The sequence below is a fragment of the Harpegnathos saltator genome, unplaced genomic scaffold, assembly GCF_003227715.2.
Source record: "Harpegnathos saltator strain DR-91 unplaced genomic scaffold, Hsal_v8.6 scaffold286, whole genome shotgun sequence".
Classification (NCBI taxonomy): Eukaryota; Metazoa; Arthropoda; class Insecta; order Hymenoptera; family Formicidae; genus Harpegnathos; species Harpegnathos saltator.
Genome location: NW_020230079.1, coordinates 130509 through 146433, shown reverse-complemented (window position 1 = coordinate 146433; position 15925 = coordinate 130509). Strand labels below are relative to the sequence as shown.

Sequence of the window (15925 nt, the reverse complement as noted above, 5' to 3'; positions counted from 1 at the left end):
AAAAGGAAAGGAAAGGTTTTATTAAAAAAGGAAAAATCAAATAACAGTCAAACAAACTTCTTTTTTTGTGTAATAACTTTTTAATAAATAATAAGTGACAGCTAAGATCTTTCGAGTATTGTTCAAGACAATAACCTTATCAAATTCAAATTACCTGGCAATGATTTTTTCTACGTCAATCAAAATTGCTGCTCTGGTTATTAGAATCTTTTTGCCTCAAACTCAGATTCAAACAAGGTTAAAAGATCACCTTCACGTACCGGACCTTTCATGTTTTGATAATTTGTCGATTTTATTTGCCGGAACTCTATTTTCACTCGTCTGAATTGTCCTTGTGAGTCTGTGCGGCCCAGGATCTTCATAATAAGTTTCAAATCAACTGACTTATCCATAACCTTTTCCACGTGAAATACCAACCTACGAATTTTCCCCCAAAACTTGACATGTATACGTCATTTCCTCTTTCTTCCACGCATAACGACAACATTAAATAACGACGTTTCGTTACCACATTCTGTAACGTCAGAGTGTCGCTATTCTGAGTTAGAGAATCGCGTAGTTGGTATCAATATCTCGTTACACACGACGAAAGTCGGTATTGTTACCGTAACGTCATGTATCGTTATAATTATAACGAGTTACAGAATCCCGCTACTGTAGCGGGATTCTGTAACTCGTTATGCCGTCGTTATGTGCTCATAACGACAATTGTCGGTTCGTTATATAACGTTACAACACTATAACGTCAAATGCAATTCTGTACGCGAATGATAACGACTATTGTCGCTATTCATAACGAAAATCGTCGGTATGATGTCGTTATATGTCGCTATCATAACGCATGGTTCGATACCCCTCGGTACGCGTAACGATCACATAACGACAGTATGGTCTGTTCATTTTAACTGTACTGCTGATCTGGTGTAATAAGTTAGAGTGAGACAAGTACATTTTCCTCACTCTAAACTTATTGCACCAATTCAGCAGCTAAAAAGAACAAACCATAAGTTAAAGGTTTAAAAATGTTTAGAAGCGTCTGAAGTGTCGAAGTGATGAGTGTGTTCATTTAAGAAGGTCTTCACATGTATACATCGTAAACATATATTAAAAGAAAAATTAACACTTAAGGAACTCGGTGAGTAAAAATTGACGTTGTTTATAATAATTGATTTTCAGAAAGTAATGTATATTTACATCTTAATTCTTATATAATGTTTTGAACGTTGTATTAAGTTAATATGAATTTGCTCTTCTCCTTTCGATTTTTTTATTTATATACTCGTAAGAATTTTATTTCCATAAAATCGACATATTTGGCATTTAAGCTTATGTATATTAAAAGTTGATTTATTTGAAGAGGACATGGCCCTTGAGTATTTGGCGTGGGAATTAGGATTAGTGGTTGAAAGAGTGCGTCGAACGGCGTGTGGCAAGAAGGCAGCTGAGAGATGCTCAAAACCCTTTTCACATCCCACGAGATGAATTCATTGACTATTTTCGCCTTACTCCTGAACTGGTAATCGACATTGCAACTGCATTAAGGGTTGATTTACAGAATGAACGACTTACTGGCTTAGTGCCAGAAATAAAGGTAACATTGGAACAAAACTATAATAATTTATAATATTTAATTTATAATATTGAAACATAATCTTGAAACATTAAATACAGGTGTTGATAGCCATACAATTTTATGCGCAAGGCAGCTATCAAAGAAGCGTTGGCAATCAATTCCAATGGATTGTTAGCCAATCAACAACAAGCCGTTGCCTCCATGCCGTAACTGAAGCGATTAATCGGCGCTTGCTGCGTAGATGGGTAAAATTCCCGATGACCGAAGAAGATCGACAGCAAGCGCGTGCAAAATTCTCCGCTGCTATTTACCCATTCGAAGGTGCTATCGCTGCTATAGACTGTACTTTTATTCATATTATAGCCCCTCATGAAAATGAAGAGGCGTTCATTAATCATCACGGTCACCATTCTTTGAATGTGCAAGCGGTAAGTTTAATCACTTAGGAAGTACATAAATTGGTTTTCCTGCAAAACTTTTGTCTAATTGTAGCATTATTTAATTATACTTTCAGATTGTTGATCCAGATGAAGCTGCTTAACATCAATCCACGATATCCAGGTGCACGAAACGACTCATACATCTGGAGTACATCACCAATTCGTCGAGCAATGGAATTTCATTATAATCGAGGAGAACGGAAAACTTGGCTGATCGGTGAGTGAACCTTTAGTCCTTATGAACCTTCAGTCCTTATGAAAATAAGGACTTCGAAGAACTTTGCAAAAGAAAATAAAAAACTGTAATAAGATCTTGTATATTTTTATAAATACTGAATATTCTGTGTGACAGCCGTGTGCTCACATCGACGCCTTGTTCGACCGTCACACGTCGGTCGTATAATACTAAATAACGTTTGGTACACAAGAAAGAAAAACAAGATTTTTTCATTGTTTTTGAATAATTAAGATTTCATGTAATTTTAACTTTTTATTTATTTCCCGAAATATTCAGTAACAACATATTCGTAACAATATTAATATTTTTCATTAGGCGATGCTGGATACCCTTTGGAACCGTGGCTCATGACACCATTGGTCGATTTTCCTGAAAATACCCGACAATTTCATTATACGCAACAGCTCTGTAAGGCAAGAAACGTTGTTGAACGTTTTTTTGGTGTCTTCAAATCTGTATGGAGATGTCTTTCCTATCAGCGTGTACTGATGTATAGGCCAGCATTTGCTGCAAAAATAGTTAATGCATGTGCAGTACTGCATAATATAAGAATTCAACACCGTTTGCCTGTTGAAGAATTGGAAGCACCAATAACTGCTGATAATGGTGAATATGAAAATGCTGGGCTCATTGATAACGAAGATCTACATCAAAGAGGACCGCGCGCTTTAGCTCAAAGAATACAACGCCAAATTATGAGAAAAAGATTTCCTAATTATCGAGATGCACAAGATGAAGAGCGTGCTGAAAATGATTAAATGTTTTTTTTACTTATCCCCTATTGTTTGACGCTTTAAATGAGAATATTGATTCCGAATGGCTTTCGAAGCCATAAACATTTTGTGACTCAGAATAAATGTTTCATCGTCTGAATTCAATTACAAATATTTATATAAATATGTGTGCGTAAAGGATAACAATTTTAACGAAAAAAAGAACATGTATATTAAAGTTAAAAAAAATGAATTATATTAAAATTTTACATTATCTTATATAATGTTTTTTATAAAATAGTTTATATAATATTAAATATATTAAAGCTTTATTTTCATATTAAAATTTTATATTATTGAAATAAACATCTTTCTGCAAACAGTATAAAAACTTTATTGTCCTTAAACTAAAACCCTTATTGTCTATAAACTATAAATGTAATAAAGAAAAAATAATAGTAAATTAAAAGAAAAGAATAAAATACTGATCAAAATACGGACTAGTTATGTGAAAGATTTTTTTTTTTTAATACTTCAACACAATCTTTGATTATTATTAATAATTCGGAATATGTTGTCTCTCTACTTCTTTCTGCTTCTATAAAGGCACGTAGACATTCATTTCGCTCTTTTTCATTATCCGCAATTTGTTGCATTGCCTTTGCAAACATCTGTAAAAATAAACATAAAAAAAAGTACGTTTAAAGCATTGAGTTAATAACACGTTTCTTCCAAAGAAATTATATTCTGAGAATGACAGATAGATCTTACCTCCATACATGAAATTTGGCGTTCGGCTAGGATCGCAAAATCTTCTCTGGCATTGTGCAGTTGTATACCCAACCGTTCACTGTCTTACAAAGAAAGAAAATATTACGTATATAAACTGAGCTGTTATAAAAAAATAGGTATATATCAATAGCAATACTTACTCCTTGTAATTTGTGGTCTTTTTCGCTTCTTGCTCGAACTTTGCGTTACAGTTGTGAGCCGTTGTGGATCATCAATTTGAATAGCGGATGGTGGTTCTGTTATTTCACGATGACATTCTGCAGTCTCCACATTTTGAATTTGTGAGTGTGTTTGAATATTATTGAAAGATGACCCTTCTTCAATAACATTTCCCATATCATGTAGCACTTCATAATCTGAAATAAAAAAGTGTAAGGAGTGCTGCATTTATACATTTTCAGAGCAATATTGATTAACACATTCATATAATTTATCGAGACATTTACAATGTATTCAGAAAAAATCCTACCTGTATAATTACCTGTATAATTACCTACCATTACCTACCTGTATAATTACCTACCATTACCTGTATAATTAACGTCATGTTCTATAATCTCGTTATTTCTTAATGTTAATGACTCTGGAATATCATTTAAAATTCTTTCGTCCCCTGCAGTAAGCAAATGCATTGCTTCTCCCTGAAATAAACATTTAAAAAGCAAATACTGTTTAATAAACATGTACTCAATATTATTTTTATGTGCATCACAAACAAAAAAGATTTCAAATTTTTAAGTATGATGAAATAAGAAGTTTCTAAATATATTTTAATAAAAATGTTCTATATTAGATATATCAGGTGTAGTAAAAAGAAATCCATTATTTTTCCAATAGATGGCTTTAGTTATCTGTATTTCGCGTTATATAAGTCCGATCGGGTTCTACTAGATGGCGTTAGAAAGATGAGATTTCGTACTAAAAAGACTTTTCTGACAGTTTTGTGACTAGTTGACACAGTTTTGTTTGAGCGCGCGTCGAAGATGGACACTAGCAAAGAGAAAATACGCTATATTTTACAGTTTTTCTTCGATAAAGGCGAAAACGCAAGCCAGGCGGCTGAAAATGTGAATAGTGTTTATGGTCCTGATACTGTAACAACCAATCAGGCGCAATTTTGGTTTCGTCGATTCCGTTCCGGTAATTTCGATGTCAAAGATGCACCACGCACTGGAAGGTCAATTGTCGAAAATATCGATAAAATCATGGACATTGTCGAGTCCGACCGTTATGTAAGCACTGTTTCGATTGCCCAAGAGCTAAAGATTGCACAAAAAACCGTTTGGAACCATTTGAATAAGGCTGGATACAAAAAGAAGCTCGATGTATGGGTACCACACGAGTTAACGAAAATAAACCTCATGGACCGAATTTCCATCTGCGAATCGCTGCTGAATCGCAACAAAATCGACCCATTTCTGAAGCGGTTGGTCACTGGTGATGAAAAGTGGATCACTTACGACAACGTCAAGCGAAAACGGTCGTGGTCGAATCGCGGTGAGCCGGCGGAAACGGTGGCCAAGCCAGGATTGACGGCCAGGAAGGTTTTGCTGTATATTTGGTGGGATTGGCAGGGAATTATCTACTATGAGCTGCTCTCCTACGACAAAACTCTTAACTCGGAACTGTACTGTCAACAATTGGACCGTCTGAAGGAAGCAATCGCCCAGAAGCGGCCAGCTTTGGCCAATAGGAGAGGAATTGTGTTCCATCAGGACAACGCCAGGCCACACACATCGATAGTGACTCACCAGAAGCTCCGGGAGCTTGGTTGGGAGGTTCTTATGCATCTACCTTATAGTCCGGACCTGGCACCAAGTGATTACCATCTGTTTCTGTCCATGGCGAACAATTTTGCTGGTGAAAAATTCGATTCAAGAGAGGCTTGCGAAAATCGACTGTCTCAATTTTTTGCCAATAGGGACGAGGGCTTCTATGAGAGAGGCATAATGAAATTACCTTCCAAATGGCAACAAGTTATCGAACAAAACGGCGCATATTTGACCTAAATCGGATCATTCTAACTATGGTAATTAAAGCCTTCAATTTCATGCAAAAATAATGGATTTCTTTTTACTACACCTAATATTTTATATTAGAAAAATGATTACAGTTATATTTAAAACTTTTTCACTACCTGTTCCTCTGGAAATGAATCAGGACATTGTACACCTTCCACATAATTTAGTCCTATAAGGCCTAAAATCTTTTTTTCTCGATCCGTCAGTGTGATAGGAGGACCACCAATGTTCCCTGTCGTAACTTTATTAGCACGGATTTTAGCAACTTTTTGGGAAACTGCTGTTTTATTATCTCGCCATGTCTAAAGCATGTATTACGAAAATATATCCAACGTAGTTACATCCCAGCAAACACAATATTAGATGTAACGTATAATACATGTTGGTTGTAATTTCCTGCTCAACAATATAACTGTTACATAACATATATGTCATATAACAATTATATTGTTGATTAGGAAATTACAACTAACATGTACGTTACATCTAACATTGTGTTTGCTGGCATGTTACACATAATATTTTAAATATTATTGACTTACCGATTTCCATGACTTTATATCTTTTGACTTCCCATTTCTTCCCATAGTATTTAAGTGAGCGACTAATTGCTCCCATGACCCTCTTAAATCTGCGTTCCCGTGTAGAGTTTGGAATTTGCATGTTGCTACATGTGGATGCTGTACAAAATAGTCCACCATATAATCTATTTGTGCTGACGTTGCTTTCGCCTGCCTCTTCTTAATCCCTGTTCCATTTTGTCTGAAAAAAAAATTATTAGCATACGTGTAATAGATTATACCTGAAATTGATTTATTTTATTAAAATTTTGCATACTTACTGCGATATAGAAGTCATTGCGCTTAAGTTATTACAATAAGATATATCACTTATATATAAACTTATATATAAACTTATATTTGTCTCACTGTAACTTATAGTATCGATTCAGTAGTGCAGCGAAAACGAACAGACTTATTAAAATGCTGCTGTCATGAAATAATATTTTTAAATTAATTTATAATTAATTTATGTAAAATTATATTTATAAAAAAATAAATACACAATTTAATAAGGAGATTTGTGGTAGTTACAACAAAGTACAAGAGACTTAGATAATCTAACAATTGGTTTCATCCAAGATTCTTGTCTTTTGTACAATTAACAATAAAATATTTTCATAACTCTCTTGCACTTTTATACTTTGCTGTAGTTATCTCTAACCTTCTTGCTACTTGTTTTATTAAAAAAGGAAAGGAAGGTTTTATTAAAAAAGGAAAAATCAAATAACAGTCAAACAAAACTTCTTTTGTTAATAACTTTTTAATAAATAATAAGTGACAGCTAAGATCTTTCGAGTATTGTTCAAGACAATAACCTTATCAAATTCAAATTACCTGGCAATGATTTTTTCTACGTCAATCAAAATTGCTGCTCTGGTTATTAGAATCTTTTTGCCTCAAACTCAGATTCAAACAAGGTTAAAAGATCACCTTCACGTACCGGACCTTTCATGTTTTGATAATTTGTCGATTTTATTTGCCGGAACTCTATTTTCACTCGTCTGAATTGTCCTTGTGAGTCTGTGCGGCCCAGGATCTTCATAATAAGTTTCAAATCAACTGACTTATCCATAACCTTTTCCACGTGAAATACCAACCTACGAATTTTCCCCCAAAAACTTGACATGTATACGTCATTTCCTCTTTTCTTCCACGCATAACGACAACATTAAATAACGACGTTTCGTTACCACATTCTGTAACGTCAGAGTGTCGCTATTCTGAGTTAGAGAATCGCGTAGTTGGTATCAATATCTCGTTACACACGACGAAAGTCGGTATTGTTACCGTAACGTCATGTATCGTTATAATTATAACGAGTTACAGAATCCCGCTACTGATCGGATAGCGCGGGCCCTTTCATGGACCCTGCGATGCGCTTTATTGCCGTCATTGGCATAGAGCTCCTACGTCATCTCACGCATGCGCTGTAGCGTCGCAATATATTGCACCTGACAGCACTGCACCTCGGTAGTCCGTTACCTTCGCTGTAGCGCAGCAGCGAGGTAATGACTACAACTGACGGCTGAGTTTGATCCTGCTGTATGGTTTTTTAATTCTGTAAGCATAAAATGAAATAGAAACATTAATAAATAATAAACTGCGTTTCTTAAATGTATTAGTGTTTGTTAAATATATTATTAATGATTAAATTGCAAAAAGCCGTAATCTTATCTATAAATATATAGTGTATAAGAAATTCTTATATTATTGCATGGAAATAGGAGTAAAAATATATTATATTTTCGCTGGAGGATTTTCGATAATAATCATTATTCTCGTAAGTAGAATTCGCATATACGAAAGCATTAGTGAATTCACCTTTAAAATCTTCATTTTCAAAAGATCTTTCTTCTAGCTATTCTACATCTATTTCTACAACTATTTTACTTATTGAAGGATTCTCTAACATTGTTATGATATATATAATTTAATATAATCACCGAATTGCTCTGTATCACTAGTAACGCACACTGCTGCTTGCTCTACTGACGACTGTTCCGACACTCGAATCATTTCGTCATTCTTAACGATCGTTTAGAATGACACAAAGGAAGTTTTTGGAGGGGATTGTCAGAAGAGATAAGACACAAGACACTTCCACAACACGACTTCAATACAACATAGAGAGTTGTAACAGAAATAATATTTTATATATACGATATAAGATTACGAAAAATTATCTCATACTAGTTTAACTCTTTGCGATCGGCCGATTCGAAGAGATCGATAAACATGGATATCTGTAAGTTGATCTACACATTTGAATCTATCATCGGGAGTTTTCTTTCATTATCGCTAGCCTCATTTGCCGTGCCGCACGCCAGACGATCATGATGCTAGCTGCGGCATCGACTTCTACGACGACTTGCGAATGCGCATGTGGCGCATCGACCGCAAAGGTTAATAGCATTCCTATATATTTCATAACATATCTTTATTCCTATTCCATTGCAATTAGTATATAAAATTTTCTCATACACTATATATTTATAGATAAGATTTACGGTCTTTTTGCAATTTAAATCATTAATAATATATTTAATAAACACTAATATATTTAAGAATCGCAGTTTTATTATTTATGAATGTTTTCTGTTTCATTTTTATGCTTACAGAATAAAAAACCATACAGCAAGGATCGAAACCAAAATTGCGCCTGATTGGTTGTTACAGTATCAGGACCATAAACACTATTCACATTTTCAGCCGCCTGGCTTGCGTTTTCGCCTTTATCGAAGAAAAACTGTAAAATATAGCGTATTTTCTCTTTGCTAGTGTCCATCTTTGACGTGCGCTCAAACAAAATTGAGTCAACTAATCACAAAACTGTCAGAAAAGTTTTTTTAGTACGAAATCTCATCTTTCTAACGCCATCTAGTGGAACCCGATTGGACTTATACAACGCAAGATACAGATAACTAAATCCATCTATTGGAAAAATAATAGATTTCTTTTTACTACACCTGATATAAAGAAAAACGGCTCAATGTCCGAGAATTGCTATAGTTCACCCATTATGGGTCGCCATCATTTTCAAGCTAAACCGTGTGAAGTGGATGAGAGGACCTAATTTTCCGTTCCTCTTTTTACCGACCTTGGTCTTTAAGCTCTTATATTATATTATGCATATGCATCTATGTTATTTTATGTGTGAGGGCCCTTACGGTAAGTCCTACTATAATGACATTAGTTAGTAAAACGGAAATCCCATACAGCACAAAAAGTTGCAGCAATATTGTTGCAACGTTGCAACAATGTTGCTGCAACTTTTGTGCTATATGGGATGGACTGCTTAAGTAAATAGAAATAGATATTTTTAAAATAAACTGGAGGATAATTGTGCAACAATAATATGTACAATATAATGTTCTACAATAATTATTTATACCAATAGAAAAAGATTAAGTATGTTAAAACAAAATAATTATTAATAAAGTACTACATAATTATATGAATAATAGTGAGATATACAGGGTGTCCCGGGAGGAAAGGTCAATATTTCGTGGGGGTATAGAATGAGGTAATAGAAGGCAAAAATGTTATATAAACATGGTGTTGTTTATTACTGGTTTCCGAGATACAGCTATGTTAAATTACACGTCAGAATTTAAAGTTGGCGCGTCATTGGGATTTTATTCTTCACCGTAACGGAGTGCTGTAGGCTGTATATCAGTTGGAAAAGTTAGCGAAACACACCTGTCGATCTGTCTTGCTGTTTGTGACACACTGCAAACATACCGCACGTGTATTCTAATGTAGAGTATGCAGATATGGTTTATGTTTATGGGTATTGCGATGGCAGTGCTCTCGCAGCCGTTGAAAAATATCATCGCCGTTTTCCGATGCGTCGCATTCCAGACCGAAGAGTATTCTCAAACGTGTTTAACAGCTTACGTGAAAATGGTACACTTCCCAGTGCTTACATCACATCTGAACGTAGAGTTGAGATAAATGTTGAGGAAGAAGAAAATGTATTTCAAATGGTACAAAGGAGCCCTACGACTAATACAAGAAGGGTCTCTGCACGTACTGGTGTTCCTCGGACACGTGTCTGGTGGATACTGCATGACCAACATCTGTTTCCATTTCATCCGAAACGAGTACAAAATCTCCATGAAGGAGATGCCACACGTCTACAGTTTTGCTAGTGGCTACAGAATCATCGTGAATTGATTCCCGTTATACTTTTCACTGACGAGGCAATATTTACGCATAATGGCATAAATAATACGTGTAACACCTATCGTTGGTCGCAAGATAACCCTAACGCCATTGTTGTACAAAATTTCCAAGTTCATCTCTCCGTCAACGTATGGTATGATTGATGGAATGCTGATTGGTCCCGTTATTTTACAAAATCGTATGACAGGGTAGAGTTACCTCGACTTTTTACAAAATATATTTCCACAACAACTAGAAGATATTTCCCTGGCTACACGAAGAACAATGTATTTTCAGCACGACGGAGCACCTCCTCATAACACACATCTTGTGAGAGAACACTTAAATGCAGTGTTTCCACATCGCTGGATCGGTTGCGGTGAAACAGTGCAGTGGCCACCAAGATCATCCGACCTAACTCCCCTGGATTTCTGCTTGTGGGGTTGGTTAAAGTGCAAGATGTATAAAACTAAAGTGAATACACGGGATGAACTTATTGCACGTGTAATAACTGTTGTTGACCAAATTAGGGGTCGTGAAAATGCCTTCCGGCGCGCAACCCGCCACGTTCTCACAAGATGTAACAAATCGAAGTACGGGGCGAAATATTCGAAAATTTGTTATAATAGATGTATTACAATGTAATTGCAGTAAACTTCAACTCATATTAGACAATTCCGACGTGTAATTTAACATAGCTGTATCTCGGAAACCAGTAATAAACGACACCATGTTTATATAACATTTTTGCTTTATATTATTCTCATTCTATACCCCTATGAAATATTGACCTTTCCTCCCGGGACACCTTGTATACGAAGGTCATTCGATAAATAAGGTAAATTTCCGCGAAATGGCGACACAATGAACTTTGTAGTATATAGCCAAGAAGTAACACTCTTCAAACTGCCTCATATCAAGTTTCAGCCAAAAGCGACGCTTAATTTACGTATGGCATACGTTTAAAGTAAGCGTGGCAGCAGCTCACCATGACAATGCTCCAACTCACACCTCCATATGTCGCAATGGCAAAATTGCACGAATTAAGGTTCGAATCGCTGCTCCATCCACTCTATTCTCCTGATTTGGCCCCTGGACTTCTTCCTATTTCCAAACCTCAAGATCTGGCTCGGGGAAAAGAAATTTTCGTCCAATGAGGAGGTCATTGCCCCTGTGGATACATATTTTGAAGGCTTCAAGATTTCCTATTTTCCTGAAGGGATAAAAGAATTGGAACATCACTGGATTAAGCATGTAGAGCAGAGCTGAAAACGATGTGCACATTTCGGGCGAAATTCAAAAGGTAACACCCACCGTCCCCCTGCCATCGCTCCGCACTCAATGGCCGAGGCGACGATCGCGGTATGTTCAGATCCATCGCTATATAAGAAATCAGATGGAGCGCACCCTTTCGCGTCATATTATCATTAAAATTTTTCCTCATTTAATAATCACTTTAAAATATATATGTTTATGTGTTTTATATATATATATATATATATAAATAATGCTGTCCTACTTTGCGGGTAGAATCATGCGGATTTTCGATGAAGGATTGTAAAACATCTAATGATCTTTCTGGATTTGTTGATGATGCAGGTTTACCTGATATTGCACGATTTTCGCATTATCAGTTTCCTCAAAATGCTTTATTGTTCTTTCAACAGTAGATTTTGAAATGGCAATATCTTGATTACGAAATGTTTCATTAAAAAGCTTTACATCATATTACAGGTTACGTGAAAAGTTCGCGGAGCGAAATTGAAATAAAGAATACCAAATTCTAAAAATGATTTTATTTTTCAATATATTCTCCAATAACTTCAATACACTTGGCCCAATGGCTCTCCAATAATTTTATTCCATCGCGGAAGTGTATTTCTGGAAGGTCTGCGAATATGCCTCTACGGCTGCTATAGCTTCTTCATTCGACAAAAAATGCTTTTCACGGAGGAATTGTTTCAGGTTTCGGAGTAGATAGAAGTCGCTGGGTGCCAAATCTGGCGAATATGATGGATAATCAAGCAATTTATACTTCAATTCATTGAATTTAGACATTGACAAAACACTTGTGTGAGCAAGTGCGTTGTCTTGGTGAAAAATGATTTGTTTATGCTGCAAACCAGGTCTTTTCTCACGAATTTTTGCGTCCAATTGATCCAAAAGGTTACAATAATATTCAGAGTTAATTGTTTTACCTTTTTCCAGATAGTCAATTAACAAAATCCCTTTACCATCCCAAAAAACTGATGCCAAAACCTTTTTTGCCAATCTTTCATGCTTTGTTTGCTTTGCAGCTGAACATCCAGCTTCAGTCCACTGTAAATGTTCCTGTTTCAATTTAGGATCATGGTGATAGATTCAAGTTTCATCCATAGTTATAAAACGACGCATAAAATCGGTTTTATTCTTCTTAAAATGATCCAAATGACGCTGAGAAATTTGCTTCCGAGCAAATTTTTGTTGAATTGTTAACGTATGCGGCACCACTTTTCCAAATACCTTTTTCATTTGTAATTCTTTATGCAAAATATGCCGTACCCGTTCATTTGAAATGCCTATGGCAGTGCTGGGAATTAAGTGAGCAGCACGAGCCGATTTCAGAGGCAACATCCGCGCTTCCCCCACTACCTCTCGAAGCGCGGCGGCCGATCGCGCGTGAGATTCTCTACCTCAGGAACGGTCTCATATACGATATAAGTTGGGATCGTACCCTCCGTCAAATCAAAATTAAAATATTTATTTATCCTAAAATATAATTCTTACTCTCATTGGTGATGAAATATTACGCTTCTATTTTTAATATAATAAATTCTCTTTAATAATAATATAGTGATGTAATAATTAAGAATATAATTATTAAAGTTTTGCCAATCGATTTCCACATCACCCATGAGGTACTATTGCGTATTTTTAAGTGGTTTCCCCAGTAGACCTACTCCACTAAAAATTAATGAAAATGAAATATATGGCTCAACAGGAAAACGAAATGCATCGTGAGAAATATAAAAACGAAAGAGGAAGAATAAGTACAGAGCGCAAAATGGCCAATTTTTACAGAAATATTAATTGGATTTTCTTAAAAAAAAACGCATCAACAATAGTACCTCATGGCTGATGTGGAAATCTATTAATAAAACTTTAATAATTATATTCTTAATTATTGTCATCATTATATTATTATTAAAGAGAATTTATTATATTAGAAATAAAAGCGTAATATTTCATCATTAATGAGAGTAAGAATTATTTTTTAAGGATAAAAAAATATTTTAATTTTGGTTTGACGGAGGATACGATCTCATCTTATATTGTACATGCGACCGTTCCTGAGGCAGTGTCTTACGCGCGATCGGCGGCTCGGCCGCCGCGCTTCGAGAGGTAGTGGGGGAAGCGCGGGCGTTGCCTCTGAAATCGGCTCGCGCTGCTCATTTAATTCCCAGCACCGGCCTATGGTATGAGCAATTTCACGCGTAGTTACACTTGGATCTTCAGAAACAATAACATGTATTTGCTCAATGATTTCTGGTATTGATGCGCTTTTTGGACGTCCACTGCGTGGATCATCTTCAATGCTTGTACGGCCACGTTGAAACTTAAGTGCCCATTTACAAACCATTGTTTTTTGAAGAAGCAGATTTCCCTAACACATTTACCGTCTCGGAATGAATTTCCATTGCCTTTAAACCTTTTTAATAAAGGACTCAATCACTGCACGCTGTTTCAAATTTTCCATTGCAAACAAATATACTGACACGTCAACTTCAATTGGCTTGTAAACACAGAAAGAATTGACAGATGGAAATGAAACCTAACCTAGATTCATGTGAAGAATAATTCTATATAACCGACTACAATTTATAATTCTACCGTTTAATTACAGATGCCGCTCCGCGAACTTTTCACGCAACCTGTACGATCTTAATCGATTACCCCATCTTCTCATCATCAGAAAAGATATATGTTCTCGTTCTGAAAGACGTAGCATATTGACAAGCGGAAGAATTAGTTAAATCGAATAAATTAATATCAATTGGATCAATTTAAAATTTTTCTAAAGAGAATGCCGAAGAAGAATGACTGAATGAAATTGATGCAAGTAACGACAGCTACGAATGCTGTTTCTTAACTGTTGCTCGAATTCGAAAATCGAAATATTTAATATTCCTTTCACTTTGTATTTTAAGAGAAAGTCGAAATCGCGCAGGCGTACAACCTCTATGCGGTACACCTTGGGTAATGCTAATGCCTTCAGTACTGTAACTTTTAAATCTTGTAACCCGCAAAATACTTAACGAAAAAACATTCAATTATAGTGTTTTGGAAAGTCCTCGAGATAAGCTACAAGAATGTATAATGAAAACTAGGAAGTTCTGTTTAAGAAATTTAAGATGACCTTCACGTGACCTTGGCAAAGCTATTCAAAGTCATACTGATATTGCAATACAATACGTTACTTGAAACCCTACAACTTTTGTGTGAAACATTTTTTCATAAAAATTTTCGATTTATTTCGAGGTCTCAGTATTTTTTCCTCACCCTGTATATCATGATTAAATTATCATATATAGAAATATCAATTTTTTTGTCGTAAAAGAAATGTCCTATCTAACATTTTTTGAATAAACATTTTAGGTAAGGAGTAACTTTTCTAATGTCTAAGACTTGTATATGTTGCGTGACTAGTTATTCTCAAACAGTTATTTTGCAATTGCTTACTATAAGTTTTATGAAATTTATTCGATTCTAATTATTAACAGTCTATACTTTGTTACGTCTTTAAATAGTTATAAAATATCATGTACACAAACCACCGCTCATCATTGATTACTATTTTCTTCATCTATATAATTTAGCATGCGTAATGAAACTATATTCTTTTTTGTATGGATTACCAGTGTTGAATATTAATCGATTAAAATTTTAAGACTAAAATAATTGGCAAATCAATATCGTATTTAATCGTTCCATATGTAATAATGAATAATTAATCTTTCAGATTATGAAATTAGTTGTTATTGAAATTAATTATTATTATAATCAATTTACACTAAATAATAAATCTATAATAATAATTGAAATTATCATTATATGTTATATATCATTATATAATATCATTATAATTATTATTATGTAATAATATGTTTATATATTATTATTATGTAATTACAATTTATTGCATATTAATTTTGATATATCTTAGTTGACTAGATTTTCAAGCATAATTCAATCAAATAATGCTTCAATATTATATATCAGCATAACTATCAGTTGATCCGCGAAGTTTGCTTCGACGATTGTCGTTATGATATCTACAACCGCGCACAAGAAGCACGCGAGAGTTTGTCTCCGCGAGTAAACTCTTCGGAAATCAGCAGCCACGATAAAACGGTCGAGCGAATCACAAACGATTGTGGTCGT

General features: G+C 35.0%; 3 protein-coding genes across 11 annotated transcripts; 1 reads left to right on the top strand and 2 right to left on the bottom strand.

Annotated features, from left to right (window-relative positions):
• Positions 1 to 154: 154 nt before the first annotated feature.
• Positions 155 to 457, bottom strand: LOC112588764 (40S ribosomal protein S28-like). Its single transcript, XM_025299586.1, has one exon. It carries the CDS (start codon positions 390 to 392, stop codon positions 201 to 203), a length of 192 nt encoding a protein of 63 aa, XP_025155371.1. The 5' UTR covers positions 393 to 457; the 3' UTR covers positions 155 to 200.
• A 900-nt stretch (positions 458 to 1357) lies between these two features.
• On the top strand, positions 1358 to 3163 carry LOC112588763 (putative nuclease HARBI1). 2 transcript variants are annotated; one of them, XM_025299585.1, is made up of 4 exons: positions 1358 to 1516; positions 1672 to 2001; positions 2088 to 2230; positions 2567 to 3163. In XM_025299585.1, the coding sequence occupies exons 2-4, from the start codon at positions 1991 to 1993 to the stop codon at positions 3007 to 3009; spliced, it is 597 nt and encodes a 198-aa protein (XP_025155370.1). In that variant the 5' UTR covers positions 1358 to 1516; positions 1672 to 1990; the 3' UTR covers positions 3010 to 3163. The 2 variants fall into 2 exon arrangements, with proteins under 2 accessions (XP_025155370.1, XP_025155369.1); XM_025299584.1 differs by having other exon boundaries at positions 1358 to 1591.
• A 286-nt stretch (positions 3164 to 3449) lies between these two features.
• On the bottom strand, positions 3450 to 7448 carry LOC112588765 (40S ribosomal protein S28-like). Of its 8 annotated transcripts, none has more exons than XM_025299588.1 (7): positions 7175 to 7359; positions 6320 to 6539; positions 5894 to 6079; positions 4286 to 4397; positions 3897 to 4112; positions 3736 to 3818; positions 3450 to 3635 (listed from the first exon to the last, which is right to left on the bottom strand). In XM_025299588.1, exons 2-7 carry the CDS (start codon positions 6476 to 6478, stop codon positions 3465 to 3467), a joined length of 927 nt encoding a protein of 308 aa, XP_025155373.1. In that variant the 5' UTR covers positions 6479 to 6539; positions 7175 to 7359; the 3' UTR covers positions 3450 to 3464. The 8 variants fall into 8 exon arrangements, with proteins under 8 accessions (XP_025155373.1, XP_025155374.1, XP_025155375.1 ...); XM_025299589.1 differs by having other exon boundaries at positions 7281 to 7359; XM_025299590.1 differs by having other exon boundaries at positions 7271 to 7347.
• Positions 7449 to 15925: the final 8477 nt, after the last annotated feature.